This window comes from Choloepus didactylus, chromosome 1 (genome assembly GCF_015220235.1).
Source record: "Choloepus didactylus isolate mChoDid1 chromosome 1, mChoDid1.pri, whole genome shotgun sequence".
Lineage (NCBI taxonomy): Eukaryota > Metazoa > Chordata > Mammalia > Pilosa > Megalonychidae > Choloepus > Choloepus didactylus.
In genome coordinates, this window is record NC_051307.1 from 189,064,694 (window position 1) to 189,086,535 (window position 21,842).

Sequence of the window (21,842 nt, forward strand, 5' to 3'; positions counted from 1 at the left end):
TTAGAAGCAAAGACATGAGAGCTAGAACAGCCCTTGAAATGGAGTCCAACACTCGAATTCTACATGTGGCCAGATATTGTCTTAAGATATTAATTTATGGATTGTCTTCCCTTAATTTCTCCTTCCTCTTTCCCTCAATTCAAGCTGGTTCTCAGGGTACCTGGCAAGACAGAAAAGAGAAGCCACTGTTGTTGTTTCCCAAATCCACATCCGGGATTAGTTTGAGGCCAGTCAGCACTCACCTCAGCAGCAAAATTTAAGAGGGCACCAAAAAACTCAGTAATCAAGATAAATAATATTGTAATGCAATATTTTTTAAAAATCAAAATAAATACAAAAATCCACAGTGAATAAAATACCAAATTGTTAGATAAAGACAAGATTTAACAGTGTCATACTAAGCCACATTGAAGTCTGAAGCAAAAGGGAAAATGTGTGTCCCTGGTTTTAATGGGAGCAAACTCATCAATAATACATTCCAAATCTACTCTTTTACTTATCTCATTTTCAATTTAGAGAATGCCTTGTTTAACAATCTCTCCTGACCAAGTGGCCATCTTAAATAATTTTTAATTAACATAAACATAAACTGGAGTAAAATTATAATAAATTTTGTATTTTGGGTATAAATAAAATATTCAAAATAGTGTTGTGAGTGTCCTTATAACTCCTCTTCAATATTTCCATATTTTTCAACTACATTAATGGTTTGGAAAAAAATTAGCCATTACAAAAATACATGAAAACATGTATATGGGGTATATTTTCCTGTTAGCCTCAGGCTCCAATATGGCCCCTCATGGCATTGGTCTTTTATTTAAAACTGACATTTTTTGCGTTTGTTTTGACTTCTAGAAATATTGCATTACAATATTAGTTATCCTGATCGTCTTGAGTTTTATGGTATGCCCTTAGATTTTGTGGCTGAGAAGAACCCACTCACTCACCTCACCCTAGTCCCAGCCCTGCCCAAAGGAGAATTTGGAGGATTTGTAATGGACACGGGGAGAGAGAAAGGAGTTTAAAGTGAGAAAAGATAAAGGAATAATGGGCTCTCCCCAAATCGTATAGATTTTTCTTGGCTGAAAGAAGTAGAGAAAGAATTTGATAGGCTCCAGAGCCCTGGGGACCTAGTAGAAACCCATTGAGGGGTCAAGACGCCAAAGACAAATAATCCATGTGTCCACAGCGATAAGGCTGTAGGAATTTCTACAAAAGATTTCCAGGCCCAGGCATAGCAAGTAAGTAGCAGAGAACCACAGGGCTGGTGCAGTGGGTATGTCGGCAGTAACCACATGGAACCTTATGAGTGAAGGAAGCTCCCCATAATTTGGTACTCATGAGATCCCAGAACTGTGACCCAGTGTGGAAAGGATGGATGAGATCTCTGCCCACCAACCAGCAGGATGGGGCTACACAGTGAAATTGTAATTAGATGTATAGAAAACAAAATTATGTGATAATTCTTGCACACCTGAGGTTTTGGATGCTGTTACCACCTGCCATATTCAGAGGAGGAAACTGGGGTCAAAAAGTTAATTAAGCACCTTGCATTAAAACTAGCTGAATCTACATTTGATGGAGAAACATTTCAATTTAAAAAGACATATTTAGTTCTAGGAAGAATGCTTATTAAAATCATATTTTCTGTTTCCAGAATTACCTCCATGATGCTCCTGCATAAATCCCCTCTGTCAGATGCCTGGGAGCCTTCGGTGAGGGCTGATAAGAAATGAGAGCCAGCTCATTTCCCATCCTCCACCCCCTACCAAAGTTCTTGTGGGAAGTTGTTGTTGAGAATTTATGTGGCAGACTTCCCGCTGTCAGATCAGGGAAGAGCCCAAGATCCCTCATGTGAAATTTACTTTCAGATCATGATGAAGTTATTGGTTTTCTGTTGACATAAATTACATGGGTAGTACAATAGAGGAGGCATCATTTTCTCTGTGCTGCACAGTTTTTATGATAGCTGCTGGATTTCTCAATGTAATTTTTCTTAAGGTCAAATTTTCTTCTCCAAGTATATTCAGTGATATGAAACTTGTCAGAACAAATCTAGATATATCTCTATGTTCTTTTATTATTCGATTCCCAGATTCTATCAGGAAGGTAGGCAGGGAGAAAAACAATATACCATTAATAACAAAATAAGTATCTGTGCTACTCTGTACAGCATCTGTGTAAAACAGAAAGAATACAACCCAAGGGAAAGAGAGATTTCCACTATTTATTCCAAGTACCACTGCTTTCTGGAAAACAATTACAGGGTTTTTGCTGCAATTTATTTCCAGATTGTAGGGCACCATCAACTGTAAAATATACCCTAGGTTTAATAAGAGCTTTTGAGGGGAAAAGGAAACTATATTAAGTATTCATCAAGTGTAAAATGCACTCCAATTTAAGAAATGCAAAAGTGTGAAAAAGTACCCACCTTAGAATGAAAGAATAACAGCAATGGAGATTCTATCTCATGACAACACAACCATTAGTGTTTGCCATAGAGGATGGACATAGTGATCCTACACCGGAACCAAAGGCAAGTTCATAAAATTTGGGATCAAGGTACAGAAAAGAGGAGAGGTGTGCTTTTCCAGGTTCCCCAGGCAGGGTGGCATGGAGGAAAGATCCATGGCCTTGGATAATTGTGGGTTCAGGTCCCAGTTCTGCCATTTACCACCTGTGTGATTGGGGCCTTGGTTTCCTTATCACTTTAGTCAGGAGTTTCTTCATTCATGCAACAAATATTTATTGTGAACCTGAAATTTTCTATGCACTGTTCTAGGTGCTGATGATACATCAGGAAACAAGAAAGAGAAGACCAGTGCCCTCCTGGAGCTTACATTCTGGTGGAAGGACTTAGACAAGTAAGCAAACAAAATAAGCAAGATCAGAGACTTCAAAAGCTGGAGGAAAATCATTGCAGAGAGGAAACAGCCAGTGCAAAGGCCCCAGGATAAGGAATTAATGCTATCTGAGAAGTCAGAAAAGTGTGTATGGCTAAAGCAGAGCGAGCAATGGGAGATATGGGAGGAGAGGAAATCGGTGAGGTAGGAAGGGCCAGATCATTTAGCTCCTGTTCAGCTCTACTGAGGAGTTTGGTTGTGTTCTAAATGTAATGGGAAGCCTTTGAAAGCTGAAGGTGATGTGATTAAGTTTCATTTTAACTCTTCACTCTGGCTATGATCATTCATGCAAAAGATGCTGGGATGTAATAATACCTGTATCATGATGTTATTTGCAGATTATCAGAGAAAATTTCAAGAGTCTGGTACAGCACCTGGCCCCTCATATGGACTCCTAAATGGCCACTATTAATTATAATAGATTATAAAACTGTGCACATCTTCTTCATTGCCTTTAACATACAGCATTAAATCATCAGGTTACAGGCCTATCTCCCCCACAAGGCTGAGTGCCTTAACTGTAGATACTATGTTATACCCAGCTTTGTGTTCTCAGGGTCTAGTACAGTGCGTGACTCACGACAAGTGCTCAATCTTATTTGCCGAGTAAAGGACTGAATGCACAAATGAAATTTCTCTGGTGCATGGGAAAGCAACCCCTCCCCCCTCCCCAGAATAGCCTCTGCTCCTCTACCATGAGTGTTAAGAGATGGAGACTCAGGTTTGGAAAGGTAAGTGGGTTGGTAAGGTGGATGTGGTAGAATGCAAAAATGGCCACAGATTTTTTGTAGCTTCTCCCATCAATAGATGGGGCCTGTTTCTCCACTCCTTGAATCTAAGCTGGCTTTGTGAATTGAATTGCTTTAGTCAGTAGCATGCAATGGAGGTGACGTTGTGCAAGTTCCAAGACTACACCTCAAGAGACCTTGCAGCTTCCACTCTCATGCTAGCAGCCCTTCCACCACAGTGTTATCAAGACTGGGCTAGCCAGCTGGAGGATAAGCCACCCATGGAATGAGCCCCAGCTACCCCCCAGCTATTCCAGCCAAGAACAGTGAAACACAACCTAGACCAGAACTGTCCAGCTGAGCGCAGCCCACATTCTCAAGCCAGAAATTCATCAGAAATGATACATTATTATTGTTTTAAACAGTTCAGTTTTTGTTATGCAGCAAGAGTTAGCTAATACAGCAGACTTAGAGTATAGACAGAAATGCAACCCAAGGACAAATCATTAGGGAAAGATCAATAAAACAAACAAAAAAGGTGAACTTGCAAAAGGCTATGAACCCCAAAGCATGATTAAGACCAAGATTCCTCTTTTACTCCAAAGTGCCTATGGCATGCTCTAACCAATTTTAGAATGTAGAGAGTCTTCCTATGTCTGCTAGTTTGCTGACATGGTTGAATCCTCTTCTGTCAGTGCCTGTAACTGGTTTGGTTTGGTGATGTGGTAGAACACAAAAATGGCCACAGATTCTGTCCCTCCACAAATAGGGTCCTGCCCAGTTCTCTCCTACTAACCTGTCCATCTATAAAAGGCTGAGCCTTATCAATTCTAAGGTGTCAATGATGGCACTACTTCTGTTGCCCATCATAAGCCCACGAGTAGAGATCCCCTGCCAAAATGGGTTGCAGGAGGTAGAAGCCATCATTTTTCCAAATTCTACAAGTTAGTCTCCAAAGAACATTCAGGCAGAAGCCTAAGGGCCCCAGACTCTCTGAGCCCTTTAAAAGCTGTCACTAAAACAGCTCACTCCCAAGGATTCTTTCTGCCTCTAACTTCTGTTGAAATAGGCCTCCAACCCAGTAAGTGACAGCCCCAACCAAAGAATAATCTAACAGCATGTCAGAACTCCTTCTCTGAGCTCCTGAGGTAAAGTACCAGCTAGTACCTTTTTGCAACAGTTTTACATTTCTAGGCAATATCACAGGTTTGGTTCCCTGGGAAGCCATCTCTGAAATGGAGATTAGCGTGCTGGAGGTTTACTGGGGAGTAGTCTCAGAATCACCTCCTTTGGAAGGGAAGGGAAAGAAGTAGGAATGGGCAATGAAGAAGCTGGGCAGTGATGCAGTCTCAACCAAGTGCCCAGCAAACCCCCACGAGGAGCTTTAAAGCCGGGATGGCCCTTCAGTGTTGTCTCCAGTTGGGGGAGAGGGGTCAGGCCTTTATGTCCTACATGGATGAGTCACTTAATGCAGCCTGACCCGGGAGGGGGTTTGGATCTTGAGTGAGGTGACTCTTCCCACCCAAGGGCAATTTCCAGAGGAGGCTGACAGCTGAAAGCCGTACTCCCAACAGTTTATTCCCTTTGGTCTTGTAGAGGGATCTGGGCAGCACACTACAGTGTCTACTACAGTGGGGTTTCTCCTCCAAGCTTATAGGTTCTGATAAACCCAACCTTGTCCCTTGGTTTTCCCACCTAGGAATGGAAGCCACTTTCTGCAGTTACTACCTCTAAATTACTTCAGAGCCTCTTTGGTACTTTTACCACAAGTATTTAAGCAATTCTGTACACTAAACTCTCTATTGCTGGTCCTGCTTTCCTGACTGGACCCTAACTCATACACTCCTAAAACCTGATGATTCCAAAAGTGAAAAGGAAGGTAAAATAAAGGTGAGACGCTCACACTTTTAACTGATTCTGTGGCCTAATGACCAGGTTACATGTAACCTAAAAAGGTCAATTTGTGAAATGTCAGGATTATGTTTTGCTTTCAGCTCCTGCGTATTCCTAGAGTCATCTGAAAAGACAAACATTTCAGTATAGCACTCAGGAACAAAATAACAGAGAAAGTTTGTTCTGTGCCCTCTCCATGTATGCCCTGCAGCTAAGAATGGGCCTAAACTCTTCAAGCTCCTTCGAGACCAGTGTAAATCCATTTACTGTATTTCTGATGTATTCACACACTAAATGGCTCCTTCATGATCTGAAAATGTTGACCCAGTTGCAGCCTGAGCACCTAGCGTCATATAGGAAGTGACTCAGGCTTCAGGGAAAATAGGGCTATGAAGCAGCATAAGTAGGTATTGAAGGGGCACGAATGATTCAGTGATTTCTTCTTTCCATTTTCTGACTGTGCTAAATCTGATTTTCACTAAGACTGAAACACTAGAGACCAAATTCGTGGGTTTCTTATTATCCAGTTCAGTATGTCCTAAATAAGCAGATCTTGTCAATTAATCAAGCAACCATCACAATGTTCATATGTAGTCATATTGATTTCAGGAGACGTGTCTGAACTCTAACTCCCTGGTTCTCATCACCAGCATGGTAAGAAGTAATCAGGAGACAGACCATGACAGACCTCATTCAGAGCACATTTTATTAACCCAGAAAGACCATGATTCACCTTCTTAATCTCACAAGGGGAGTTTAGACCCTAGGAAGCACCACTCATGTAGTGTATCATGAACTTGATTACAGGAATAAACAAAACACATGGTAATTACCAAAAAATCTCTCAATGGTGACAACTGTTTCCCCCCCAAAAAATGTATTGAAGACTTTAAATATACAAATCTAAAAATATGTGAAGACTTGGCTTCTTTTTTAAAATATGCATTAAAATATACTGAGCGTCTCTCCTAGTCCCAATTCTCCAATTATCTCTTGAAGCCCCTTTCTTTGTTTTTCTCTCAGCTTTCCTTCCTTTTCTCCATCCCTGAGCAGACGCAGCAGCCGAACAGATGCCTGAGGTGGTAACTACGATGTCTCCTCCGCTCGCCGCCTCTGCTGGCTTCAGAGGTGGCCCTCGTTGCCGGCAGACACCTCCTTCTGCAGGGTCACCGAGCTCGTCTTCCCAGCAGTTTCAATCCAGGGGTGCTGAAGGACCTGGTGGGCCGTGTAGCGTTTTTTGGGGTCTACTACCAGTAACCGGCTCACCAGATCTTTAGCAGCTGTTGGAGGGAGAGGAGGAGGGAAAAGTGAGATGACTATAGATGGTTCTGAATTTGCCTTCCCCATATTTGAAATAAAAACACAACATCCACATTAGCAGCAGCATGGGCTGGCTAAAAGGCCCTTTTGTATTCTTAGAACAGCACTGTCCAATAGAACTTTCTGTGATGATGGAAACGTTTTTCATCTGTGCTATCCACACGTGGCTATTAAACATTTGAAAAACAGCTGGTACAACCGAGGAACTGAATTTTTAGTTTACTTTTAATTAGTTTGCATGTAAATTTTTAGTTTACTTTGAATTAGTTGGCATGTAAATTTACTTTTAATTAGTTTGCAATATAGTTGGTGGCTACTGTATTGGACAGCGTGGCTCTGGAGGATGTTTGTTCATTTCTCTAGTCACGGAGTCCAGGCCACCCCTAACATGCATGGCTCCAGGGGCAACGGAACAAAAAGCAGCCACATACCATATAGCTACATATTGAAAAGTTTTAAATTAAACTAACAAATTGTTAGATAAAATATGTTCAGTCTTCCTGAGTTGATAAATATGTCTTCATCGTGACAAAACTGAAAAATATGTGTAAAGAAACCAAAGTAGAAAATAGTGAAAATTCAAAATTAATTTCATTTTCTGCCCAAATCCATGACTGGTTCTGGAGAGATCTGATGACAACTGGTGGGCCAGGTGGCAGGCAGGGTGGGGAAAAGATATCTCTCTGGCTTGCTGGCTCTCCCAGGCTGGCTCACTGAGCCTCCTCTTCTAATCTTTAGAGAAATCCACAGGAAAAACACCCACTTTTTCTTTATCTTTATTGAGGCTTATCTTTTGCATCTCCAGCTCAGGATCAGCTGCTCACCCACCCACCATCCCAACACATACACACTGTCTGCCTCCTCTTGAGCACAGGGGTCACAAGGTCTCTCCCACCTGACCCAGTTCAAGATGGGCCAATTCTGCTCACAAAGTGCCCCCCAGCTCCCCCACCCACACTGCCATCACTTCCTCAAGGTCCCCAAAGGACCCAGAGGCCTCAGGGACAGGTTTAAATTTGAGAATTCTCAGACCCATATATACAGGTATGGACAACTGGACAGAACAGCCAGCAAGTCCAGGCTTTCACTGTACCACTCACCCACCCTCCTGCCACCGCAGCATTTGGCACAGGAAGAGGTGGCTGAGGAAAGAGGCCACACAGACCTTAGAGGTGTGCTTGGGCTGTTTGGGCAGGAAATTCTGGGGTCCTGGATAGGCAGTCCAGAAGAGGGGGGTCTGGGCTCTGGGAGACACTTCCTCTTGGCCCCATAATCTCCCCACTCTGTAAGAAGGGTTATGGTCAGAGCAGGGCCCTCCAAAATCTATCTATGCCCAAATCTAAGGATAGTGCCACACGGAACTTTCTAAAATGATTATTAGTCCAATTCCCAAGTTGCCATTGCCTCGATCAGACTCTCACTCCACCTGCAGCTAGCCACCCAGGTCCTTCCCCTATTTAAGGGGGAAAAAATGAAGCTTTTCCCTTCCCTCATCCTCCAACCCCGAGTGAGGAGACAGAAGCTGGAGATGAAAGTGTTTTAATAACTACATTCCCTTCCATCCTGCTGTGGAAGCCCCAAATCTCACCATCAGAGATATTGTCCCAGTAGGGGGCAAGGAACTCGAAGTGGCCCAGCTGGATGATGTTGAAGAGCTCATCCTGGTCCCTCTCTGGACTGCGGAAGGGAGGGAAGCCACACAGTAGGATATAGAGGATCACACCCGCGGCCCACATGTCCACTTCTAGCCCATAACCTGTGCAGCAGAGACAGAGGCAACAAATGAGCCTGAGACCAAGCTGGGTAAAATGTGTTGAGGTCAATAGTGGAGAATCCCAGCTCTGGGTCACAGAGGCCCTCAGTTCTCCCTAAGCAAGAGCCACTTCCAAACACATGGCAGTGCTTTACTGCCCAATCACACCTTCCCTTGGCTGCCAATCCTTATAAACCTGGGGTCTACACCAATGTTACTCAAGGGTTGGTCCACCTGTGACAAAAATAAGCACAGAAATTGAAAGTAAGCATTCAGAAGCTCTTACAGCAATTAGACATGGCCATGACATCCAATCACATGATCAATGAACTCATCTCATTGAACAGGGTATAAACCAGCTCAGGCGTTGTCAAACATGTGGTAAGCTGCTTGTGGTGTGAGCTGTGTTCTGATCACGTGCAGCGGAACCAGATATTGTACTGACCATGGTGTACTGGAAATTTTGTAACCTGGCCCTTCACCAGAAATAGTTTGAAAAGCCCTGGTCTACACAGCAGTCTCTATTTCCTATCCATTCATTGCCTTCTCTCTCATTTTAAGAATATAAGGTACTGGCTTTTTTAAGATTATGAAAAGACTGATGTTTACTAGCTGTATTCATACACATTTATACTTTCTTTAACAAAATCAGGATCATACAGTATATATACCATATTTTATTTGCTTAATGTTGTAGCATGGCATTTCACATATACAAAATAGTCTTCAAAAGCATTCTTTCTAATGGCTTAGTATTCCCTTTATATAATGAATCAATCCCCTATTTAATTCACCCTATCCCCATCTCCCAAAGGAGTTGTTTTCCATTGCCCTATTTAAGTTAGTGCTACCATCAAGACTGTGGTTTCCCTAAGAGTTCCTGTTGACTATCTGCTTTTCTTCTTCTCTTATCCATTTCATCAATGCCTCCATTGAAATAGCTCATGGCCCCTCAGTATTCTTCTGAGGATCTCAGTGTCACCACACTGCAATGACCACTATGTTGTCCCCATTGAGTCCAAATTCCTGTCCCAGTCTTCCCGTTTGTGGTAATCTAGCCTCAGACTATCCAGCCAACTGTACCTCCCTCTGCTGCACAGAACCTAGTCTTCCCAAGGTCTCTACTGCCCAACCTCCATGCATTTTCTAAGCTCCTCATTTTAGCTTCCTTGTTGCTTCTACTGCCAGGAAACTATCTCTCCCCTCTCCATACCACCAAACTGACAACCCACCCAGAACCTTCCCATCTTCCTAGGCTAGGTAAACCGGTTTTTCTTAGAGTACCACAGCAGCCAAACAGTCATTCATATATATTTGGAGCAATATAATAATAATAGTGATTTCCTTTTTATATACTTTACAGAGTATGTCGCTAATTCATTGGATCCCCATACAATACCTAGACAGGTAAGAAATATTTTTCATGGGGGAAATGGGGTCTCATTTTTCCTTTAAATGCAAGGTTGGTGAAAACTTTTTAAACAATTATCATAATGACTGCTTCAATTCTCTCCCATTGGAGGTGGCTCAATCAGTGGTACAAATGGCCTTGCTTAATTGAGATCTCCCACTCAATTCTCTATTGTCTTTTTTTCTCATTGTCCTGCCAACACACAGAAACACACACACACACACACACACAAACACGCCTCTATAATAAGGGAAGCTCTGATGAGGAAAAAGTTCTCATGTTTTGGTCAAGAAAGCCTGCTTCGAGTATTTTCACTAAAGTTCAAACTTAGTGTTAACTCTGAGATTTCTGACTGCTACATATTGAAAAATACAAAATATAAAACAGTGAACATAAAACATCTGTTGCTAAATGAGCTAGAGTTCCACAGAACAATGTGTAGCATGTACCTTTCTCAGAAAGAATTTCGGGAGCAACGTAAGTCGGAGTCCCACACACAGTAAATATGGGTCGCATCACATGCTTTGCAAGGCCAAAATCAGCTAGCTTCAAGGTGATAGATTTGTCCTCATTTCGGTGAACCTGTAAAGAAACAAAATACCCAAATCACCAAGTGTGATGAGAACAAAGAAGGAAAATTAGTGAGGCAATAAACATGCAAGGTCAGGATAGGCAAACAATAAACCACAGACGCTTACAGTTTAGCCCTATGCTGACAAATCCAACTTGTTCTCTGTGACAGGTGCTCACATTTTCACCTAAAGAACCAATGAGTTAGATTTACCAAGTCATCTCATATGATAGCTATTTAGATCATTTAAATTTAAATGTATTTAAATTAAATTAAATTAAAAATTCATTTTCTCTAGTGCCCTAGGTACATTTCAAGTGCTCAATAGCCAACGGGACTAGTGGCTTCCATACCAATAGAGAACATTTCCATCATTGCAGAAAGTTCTATTGGACAGCACTGAGTTAGACTAGGATCAATAAACTTGGAGCAGAAGCTAACTTTAGTGCAAACTAGAAAATGCCTTTGGGTAATGCACAGGCTAGGAAGAGGAAAAACAGAAAGGAAAAAGAGCTGAGAATTACAATGAAGAAGAAAAAACAGGCAAATATTCTGTGGAGGGTTGTTAAATACTGTGCCTTAATGGGGCAGGGAGGTGGAGGGTTGAGAATTAAACAGACCAGGAGTTACGGAGTAATTCCAACTCCAAAACTTGCAGCTGGATAGTCTTGAACAAATTTCTTTAATCATCTAAGCCTCTATTTCCTCATTTGTGAAGAAAAGAGAAGAAGTGGTCAGTGGCAACTTCCAGCAAATAGGTTTATGTTGGGAGTTCTAGTCGATGTCTATAACTTACCTAGGAAAGTGTTGGCACAACTCATCCCAGTTTGTCTAGGATTGAGTGGGTTCCTGAAATGTAAGACTTCCAGTTTCAAAAACTGACATCCCAGGTAACCCAAGATGAGTTAGTCACCCTAGTTTGTGTATCACAAATGCTAAAAAAATTAATGCTTATGAACTAAGATTATTTTCTGACTATTTAAACTGAACTGGGTTCCAACCATTAATATTTTGCAGAAATGTAGAAAGAAATTATTTATTATTTTTTCTATTCACACACTTCCAGGTTTTTGGGAAAGGTAGAATCAGTCATTTTAAAAATAAGAAAAGACACAGCTACTCTCACTTTATAATGGACATCGACATGTAAAGGAATGAAGCTGGATCCTTATCTCACACATATACAAAAATTAACTCACAATGGATCAAAGACCTAAATTTAAGAGCTAATACTATAAAATTCTTAGAAAAAAACAGGGACAAAGCATTACCTTGGATTTTGTGATGGTTTCTTAAATAAGTATGACAACAAAAGAACAAGCAACAAAAGAGATATGAATTAGACATCATCAATGTTAAAAATTTTGTGTACCAAAAGATGGTATAAAGAGAGTGAAAAGACAACACATGGAACGGGAGAAAATACTTGCAAATCTTATACATCATAAGGGTCTAGTATCCAGATTGTATGATGAATTCATAAAACTCAACAACAGAAAGACGAACAACCCAATTTAAAAATGGGCAAAGAACTTGGATTGATATTCTCCAAAGAATATATACAAATGGACAACAAACACATGAACAGATAATCAGTGCCATTAGTTATTAAGGAAATGCAAATCAATACCACAATGTCACTTCTGGTTAACCAAGATGGCAGCATGAGACACTCCGGATTGCCATTTCCTCACAAAATCTTTGAACAACTAGGAAAAACTGACAGCCATCTTCCTCAAAACTCTGGACAATTGTTAAAGGGTTGTAGTATTTGAACTAGTGCTAAATCAATAAAGCACAACTTTAAAAGCAGTAGGAGAAGCTCCTGGTGCCCTTGTTGGCCCCTCTGCTACCTTTTCACTGGCACAGTCAGGAGCTGGCCTGTGCTTCTCTTGTGGTTTCCTGGAACTATTCTGGAGGGAGCAGAGTAACCTCTACATGCATGATGGAATGCCTGCATGCCAGTGGCATTCTATTGGGTGGCAACCTTAATGACTGAACCAGGAAACTTGTCCCTGGCTCACCCTCCCAAAATTTGCCCTGCAGGCAGAAGCAGTTTGCTGAAAGCTAAAGCAGTATAAAAAAAATAATTAAGTCCAAGTTGCCTGGGACAAAGGATTACCAGCTTCCAGATACACAGTACAGCACCAGGAGAGAGGCAGAGTCTATTTCATAGGGAGTAGAGGGGACATTTGATTTCATAAATGAGGAAATTTCTATGGCTGCGAGTGAGCACAAGACCAGGACAAGACACCAGCTCAGATAAGATGGAGAAGATCTTGAAGTTCACTTTTCCCTCAGGATGATCTTCTTGATTGAAGGACTAAACTCTGAAGGAGAGCACCAGCCAACAGAGTTTTTTCAAACACTATGAAAAGTGTGTCTTTTGCTTGGTTTGTTTGCTTTAGTTAGCTCCTGGTATTCAAAGAAATTTCTGTCATATCGTTAGTTGGATATAAACTTAAGGAACAGCTAACTCAGGAACTAAATCCCAGAGTAAACCCATTAAAATATTAAAGTGTTCAGTATGCAATAAAAGATTATAATACAAAGAAACAGGAAATGATGGCCCATCCAAGAAACAAGACAAAAATTTGTTAACCATCAACAAAGAGGATCAGAATTTGTACATACTGGACAAAGAATTTTAAAAACTGATCTTCAGTATGCTCAATGAGATAAAGGAAAACATGGAGACAAACTAAGTGACATCAGGAAAATAATGAAAAAACAATATAAGAATCTCAATAAAGAGATAAAAAAAATTTTAAGAATCGAAAAAAAAAAAAAAAAAAAAGATGACCACAATAACTGAAATGAAAATTCTCTAGAGGGTTACAACAGCAGATTGGAGCTAGAAGAAGAAAGAATCAGTGAACTCAAAGACAAGAATTGAAAGGATTGAGGCTGATGAGCAGAAAAAAAAAAAAGAATGAAAAAGAGTGAACAGCGCATAAGAGAACTGTGGGATACCATCAAGCCTACCCATACATGAGGGTCCCAGAAGGAAGGAAAGAGAGAAAGGGGCAGAAGAAATATTCAAGGAAATAATGGCAGGAAACTTCCCAAATTTAATGAAAGAGAGTGTGCCAGTTTGGATATATTATGTCCCCAAAGAAAAAGTCATGATCTTTTAATCCAATCTCATGGAATATTGGGATTAGGTTGTTTCCATGGAGATGTGACCCACCCAACTGTGAGTGACACCTTTGATTAGGGTATGACTTCTTGATTGAATGTTTCCATGGAAGTTTGGCCCCAGCCATTTAGCCTGGGTCTTGATTAGTTTACCTCAGCACTATGAGATCTCAGACAAAGGAGCTGCAGCCAACAGAGATATTTTGAAGGGCCATTGAAAGTAGACTTCTGCTACTCCAATGCAAAGTGGGAGTAAGCAGATGCCAGCTATGTGCCCTCTCAGCTAACAAAGGTTTTTGGAAGCCATCGGCCATCCTTCAGTGAAGCTACCCTATTGGTGATGCCTTACCTTGAACACTTTATGGCCTTAAGACTGTAATGTTGTAACCAAATAAACCCCCTTTATAAAAGCCAATCCCTTTCTGGTATTTTGCATAAAAGCAGCATTAGCAAACCAGAACAGACAGGAATATAAACATTCAGAAAGCCCAATGAACCCCAAATAGGATAAACCCAAAGAGAACCATGCCTAGACATGTAATAGTCAGACTGTTAAATTCCAAGGAGAAGAAGAGAGTTCTGAAAGCTTGCAAGAGAAAAGCAGTATTTTATGTGCACAGGAGCCTCAATAAGATTAAGTGCTGATTTCTCAGCAGAAACAATGGCGACAAGAAAACTTTCGGATGAAATGTTTAAAGGGCTGAAAGAAAACAATTGCCAACCAAGAATTCTATATCCAGCAAAACTGTCTTCCAAAAATTAGGGAGAGATTAACACATTCCCAGATTTAAAAAAGCTGAGGGATTTCATCACCATTATACCTTCCCTTCAGACAATGCTAAAGGGAGTTCTTCATATTGAAAGGAAAGGACACTAGGTGGTAGATCAAAGTGAAGTAAAGAAAAAAGACCTCTGGTAAAGGCAATCATGTGCAATTTTAAATGCCATTATTATTCTATTAAATTTTTTGGTATGAAACTCCACTTTTACTTATTACAGATTCTAAAATGCAGATGCATAAAAAGTAATGATAAATCTATGAGTTTGGACATACAAGATATAAAAATAAGATTTGTACTAATTCCAACAAAAAGTTGGTGGACAGTAGAGTATAAGAACGGTGATTGTGTAGGCTATTGAAGTTAAGTAGGTATCAAATCAGAAGTGATTGTTATGGGTTTAGGATGTTAAATTTAAGCCCCACAAAGACAATAGATGAAAAACATATAGAAAGAAATGAGAAGGAACTCAAAATGGTACAATACCAAAAAAAAAAAAAAATTCAAATAAATACAAAAGTAGAGCATTAAAGGAAAAATTGAGGAACACAAAAAGTGATAAGAATCACAAAGATCAAATTGCAAAATGGAAGAAGAAAGTTCTGCATTATCAGTAGTTGCTTTAAATGCAAATGTATTAAACTCTCCAGCTAAAAGGCAGAGAATGTCACAATGGATTTTAAAAAGCATGACACAACTATATGCTGTTTATAAGAAACTCACCTTAAATTCAAAGAAACAGTAGGTTGAAAGTGAAAGGATGGAGAAAATATATATCATGCAAATAGCAACCAAAGTTGCTGGGGAAACAGTGTTAATATCAGATAAAATAGATTTTAAGTAAAAAAAATAGTTACAATGGACAAAGAAGGTCACCATATATCAATGGAATGGTCAATTCAACAACAAGAAGGCATAATAATTATAAGTAAATAAGCACCTAATATCAGAGTCACAGAACATATGAAGCAAATATTGACAGATTTGAAGGGAGAATTGATGGTTCTATATTAATAGCAGGAGACTTCAATACACTTCCTTCAATAATGGATAGAACACCTAGACAGAAGATCAATATGAAAACAGAACACTTGAATGATACTGTAAACCAACGAGACCTAACAAGGCATTTAAGAACACTTCACCCAACAGTAGGAGAAAACATAGTCTTCTCTAGTGCACATGGGTTACCCTCCAGGATAGATCATATGGTAGGTCACAAAACAAGATTCACTGAATTTTAAAATATTGAAATCAAATTATGTATCTTCTCCAACCACAATGGAATAAAGCTAGAAATTAATAACAGAGGAAGAACCAGAAAATTCACAAATATATGGAAATTAAACAACACACTCTTAAACAATCAGTGGATCAAAGAATCAATCACAAGGTAAATTAGGAAACATCTTGAGATGAATGAAAACAAAAACACAGGGGAGACACTTCCAAGTAAGATGGCAGAGTAGGGTTCTCCAGGACTCAGTCTTTATGTCAAAACAACTCTTAAACAGGCAGGAACTGTCTGAAACAACTGTTTTGAAACTCCAAAGGCCAGAAGAACACTGTAGAGCATCCAGGGAAGAGAAGGACGAAGAGGCTGATAAATTATGGTAAAGAACTGTAAATTGCTCTCTCTACATGGCGGCTACCAGTATCCATCCCCCACTTTCATGGTTGGGTGACAAGAGACCAGTCCCTACTAGCTGTTGCTGACAGCAGGAGCATAAAAATCCTCTTCCCCAAGAACAGGGTTTACATGGCTAATCACAGACTGCGGTTTTTTATTAGCAAATTCAGATTACTGGGACCCAGCTCTGAGGGTTTTGACAAAATTCAGCACCACTTCTTGATAAAAACACTTAGAAAACCAGGAATAGAAGGAACAATATGATAAAGGGCACATATGAAAAATCCTCAGTTAACATCAAACTCAATGATGTTAGTATGATGACAATGAAAGCTTTCCTTCTAAGATTAGGAACAAGACAAAGATGTCTACTGTCACCACATTATCAAAATTGCACTGGAATTTCTAATCAGAATACTTAGGCAAGAAAAGGGAATTGGAAAGGAAGAAATAAAACTTTGCCTATTTCTAGATAGCATGATCCTATATACATAAAATCCTGAAAAATCCACAACAAAGCTACTAGAGCTAATTAATTAATTCAGCAAAATGGCAGGGTACAAGATCAGCATGCATAAATCAGTAGAGTTTCTATTCATTATTAATGAATAATCTAAAGAGAAAATAAAGGGAAAAATTTCTATTTTCAATAGCAATTTAAAAATCAAATATCTAGGTATATATTTAACCAAGAATGTAAAGGACTTATACATGGAAATCTACAAAACACTGCTAAAAGAAATCAAAGAAGACCTAAATAAATGGAAGGATGTTCCATATTCATGGACTGGAAGACCAAATATCATTAAGATGTCAATTTTGCCCAAAATGATGTACAGATTTAATGCAATCCCAATCAAAATTCCAACAAACTTCCTTGCAGAAAAGTTAAAGCTAATCATCAAATCTATATGTAAGCGTAAAGATTCCCAAACAGCAGAAACCATCTTTAAAAAGAATTTAATTGGAGGGTTCATACTTCTGGTTTAAAACTTATTACAAAGCTACAGTATCAAAATAGTGAGTTACTGGCACAGGAACAGACATAGGGACCAATGGAATAGAATTGAGAGTGCAGAAGTAAACCCACACATCCTTGACAATTTGATGAAAACAGGTACTGAATATTTCTTCCTTTGGGGACCTTAGCCCATTCCGGTCTGGGGAGGCCTGATTGGGGTAACCAAGGAAACCATGCCTAGACAACAGAAAACTACAACCTACACCAAGAAAAATTAGGTTATGGCCGGGTCAGGGGAACAAACTTGCACTTCAACTGTGATGCAGGAATTGAAACAACTAATAATAACTGAATTCAAAAAGTTTAGGGAAGATATGGCAAAAGAGATGAACCGTATAATGAAAACACAGGATGTATATAAGGGAGAAATCAAAAGTTCAAAAAACCAACTGGCAGGATCTATGGAAATGAAAGGCACAACACAAGAGATGGAAGACACACTGGAAACATACAACAGCAGACCTCAAGAGGCAGAAGAAAACACTCAGGAATTGCAGAACAAGGCACCTGAAAGCCTACACACAAAAGAATAGATAGAGAAAAGAATGGAAAAATATGAGCATCATCTCCAGGAACTTAAAGACAAACGAAAAGCAAGAATTTACATGTCATTGGTGTCCCAGAAGGAGAAGAGAAGGGAAAAGGGGCAGAAGCAATAATAGAGGAAATAATCAATGAAAATTTCCCATCTCTTATGAAGGACATAAAATTACGGATCCAAGAAGTGTAGCGTACCCCAAACAGAATAGATCTGAATAGGCCTACGCCAAGACACTTAATAATCAGATTATCAAACATCAAAGATAAAGAGAGAATCCTGAAAGCAGCAAGAGAGAAACGATCTATCACATACAAAGGAAGCTTGATAAGATTATGTGTGGATTTCTCAACAGAAACCATGGAGGCAAGAAGGAAGTGGGATGATATATTTAAGATACCGAAAGAGAAAAACCACCAACCAAGAATCTTATATCCGGCAAAGCTATCCTTCAGATATGAGGGAAACCTTAAAATATTCTCTGACAGACAATGACCGAGTTTGTGAACAAGAAACCTGTTCTACAGGAAACACTAAAGGAAGCACTGCAAACAGAAAGGAAAAGACAGGAGTGAGAGGTTTGGAAAACAATTTTGGGAGATAGTAGCACAGCAATGTAAGTACACTGAACAAAGATGACTGTGAATATGGTTGAAAAAGGAAGACTGGGACCATGTGGGACACCAGAACAAAAGACGAAGGATAAAGACTGGGACTGTGTAACTCAGGGAAACCTAGGAGGCTCAACGATTGTAATAAAAGGTACAAATATGTTTTTACATGAGGTAGAACAAGTGAATGTCAACGTTGCAAGGTGTTAAAAACAGGGTGGGATTGGGGGAAAAATACAATCAATGCAAACTAGAGGCTAGAATTAACAGAAACATTGTATTATGCTTCCTTTAATGTAACAAAAGGAATACACCAAAGCTAAATGCATATCCGGGGGGGGAGGTGCGGAATAGGGGAAGGGTAGGGGACTCCAGGCATTGGTGATGTTGTCTGACTCTTTACTTTAGGTTAACGCTATCTTTCCTTCTGTCACCTTCTAGCTGTCAAATATTTTTGTTTGTTTGTTTTTCTCTCTTTCTCTTGCCTTTTTCTTTTGCCTCTCTGCTTTCTTTGACTCTTCCTCTGTCTTTGTGGAAGAAATGTCCTTATAGAGAGTGGCGATGGTGCTCAATACATAAATACATGACTATACGGGGAACCAACGACTGTTTACTTAGGACGGAATGTATAGTGTTTGAACAAAACCATCTTAAAAGAAATGGGTTGATGAAGAAACCTTGAGGGCACTATATTGAGTGAAATCAGACAGACACATAAAGGCAAATATTGCAGGGTCTCACTGATATGAACTAATTATAATATGTAAACTCATAGACATGAAATATAAGTTACCAGGATATAGAATGAGGCTAAAGAATGGGGAGCAGTTGCTTATTATGAGCAGAATGTTCAACTAGGGTGAACTTAAATATTTGGAAATGGACAGGGGTGATGGTAGCATGTAATGAGAATAACTAACAATGCTAAAAGGTGTGTGAAGGTGGTGGAAAGGGTAAGCTCAGAGTCACACATGTCACCAGAAAGAAAGTTGGAGGTTAAAAGACGGGAATGTATGAAACAGTGGATCTTGTGGTGGACAATATCCGTGATTAACTATACAAATATTAGAAATCTCTCTCATGAACTAGAACAAATATATGTCACTATCACTAGAGGTTAATAATAGAGAGGCAAATAGGGAAAATATATATACCTATTGCAAACTATATACAAATAGGGAAAATATATATACCTATTGCAAACTATATACTACAGTTAGTAGTATTTTAACATTCTTTCATCAACAGTAACAAATGTACTATACCAAAACTATGAATCAATAATGGAGGGGGGGGATGTGGTTAGGGGTATGGGAGGATGTAAGTATCCTTTTTTTTCTGTCTTTGTTTCTTCTCTGGAGTAGTGAAAATGTTCTAAAAATTGAAAAAAAATAATTGTGTTGAAGGATGCACAGCTGTATGGTGATGCCATAGGCAACTGATTGTACACTTTGGATCTTTGGATAGTTGTATGGTATCTGAACAATCTCAATAAAAATAAATAAATTAAAAAAAATAATAACAAGTACTGGAAAGGATATGGAGAAATAAGAATATTCATTCATTGTTAGTGGGAATGTGAAATGGTGCAGCCACTCTGGAAGAGTTTGGCAGTCCCTCAGAAACTTAAGTATAGACTTACCATATGACCTGGCAATCCCACTTCTAGGTATATACCCAAAAGAACTGAAAGCGGGATTCAAACAGACATTTGCACACCAAGATACGCAGCAGCATTGTTCACAATTGCCAAACGATGGAAGCAACCCAAGAGTCTATCAACAGAGGAATGGAAAAACAATATGGTATATACATACAGTGGAATATTACTCAGTCATAGAAAGGAATGAAGTTCTGATACACAAAAGGACAAATACAGTATGGTCTCACTGATATGAAACAACTAGAATAAGCAAATTCATATAGTCAGAAACTAAAATACAGGTTAACAGCAGGCAGGATGAGGGTAGAGAATGGGGAATTCATGCTTAATTGGTAAAGAGTTTCTTTTGGGATGATGGAAAAGTTTTGGGAATGGATGGTGGTGATGGTAGCATAACATTGTGAATATAATTGACACCACTGAATTATAGATTTGAATGTGGTTAAAAGGAGAAATTTTAGGTTGCATATATGTTACTAAAATAAAGTTTAAAAAAAATATAGAACTGTACAACACAGTGAACCCTAATGTAAATTATGGACTATAATTAATAGTATAATTATAATAATGTTTCATCAATTTAATAAATGTACCACATTAATGCAAAGTGTTAATAATAGGAAAAACTGTTTGTTTATGGGACCTATGTATTTTCTGCACAATTTTCTGTAAACCTACAACTTCTGCAATAAGCAAATAAACAAACAAAACCACAATGTGATACCACTTTATATCTACTGGGATGGCTGCTATCTATAACCAAAAAGATAAGCAATAAGAATTGTTTGTAAAGATGTGGAGATATTGAAAGCCTCATTCATTTCTTGTGAGAATGCAAAATGGTGCAGCTACTATGGAAAACAGTTTGGTTATTTTTCAATAAATTAAACAAAGAATCACCATATGACCCAGCAATTCCACTCCTAGTTATATACCTAAAATAACTTAAAATAGGTACTCAAAAACTTGCACACTAATGTTCACAGCAGCTCCCTTCATAATAACAAAAAGGTGGCAACAACCCAAGGGTCCACTGACATATGAATGGATAAACAAAATGTAGTATATCCATGAATGGAATATTATTCAGGGATAAAAAACTTATGAAATACTGATACATGCTACAACATGGATGAATCTTGGAAACATAATGCTAAATAAAAGAAGCCAGACATAAAAATCACATACTCTATGATTTCATTTATATGAAATATCCAGAACAAGCAAATCCATAGAGACAAAAAGCAGATTAGTGGTTGCCAGGGGGAGAGGAGCATGGCGAGTGACTACTTAATGAGTAGAGTTTCTGTTCAGGGTGATGAAGAAGTTCTGGAACCAGAGAGTGGTGACGGTTGCACAGCCTTGTGAATGTACTTAATGCCACTTAGTTGTACCCTTTAAAATGGTTAGTGTGGTAAATTTTATGTTATGTATGTTTTACCCCAAAAAGAAAAAGGAAAACAATGAATTCAGAGACTCAAGTCTCCCTCCTTGCCCCAGCAAAACTGAACTGACCTGTGTCTCATTCCTTCAAAGCAAGCCCAGCTGCCTGGCTTTCTGATCTCTGATAACGCATTTCCCACGCCAAGTTAATATATGCCCTGTCCTGCTTCGTTCTCAAGGTATTGCAGTTTAGAAGATGCTTGCTAGGAAGAGTTAGGTCCTAACCTAAAAGAAAGTGGTGAGCTCAGCAAAAAATATCTAGGTCACCATGCAACAAAGAATAGAACTAAAGAGTTGTTATATAACACATAAAACAAAAACAAAAACAAAAACAAAGAAGGGTTAAACCTAGCATATCTTGCAGGAAGTAAAAGACACATTGGTACCCCTGTAACACGGAAGCACTTTTCCTCTTTAGGGAAAGGTTAAATGATGGGCCC

The 21,842-nt window shown here is 39.2% G+C and overlaps 1 protein-coding gene across 1 annotated transcript in view; it reads right to left on the bottom strand.

Annotated features, from left to right (window-relative positions):
- Positions 1-6,212: 6,212 nt before the first annotated feature.
- DCLK3 (doublecortin like kinase 3) overlaps positions 6,213-21,842 on the bottom strand; it is a 58,104-nt gene continuing 42,474 nt past the window's right edge. Inside the window, exons 3-5 of the mRNA XM_037847101.1 lie at positions 10,458-10,590; positions 8,433-8,600; positions 6,213-6,804 (exon numbers count right to left, since the gene is read on the bottom strand). Of these exons, the coding sequence (XP_037703029.1) occupies positions 6,647-6,804; positions 8,433-8,600; positions 10,458-10,590 (459 nt within the window). The 3' untranslated portion in view covers positions 6,213-6,646. The remainder of the gene's footprint in view (positions 6,805-8,432; positions 8,601-10,457; positions 10,591-21,842) is intronic.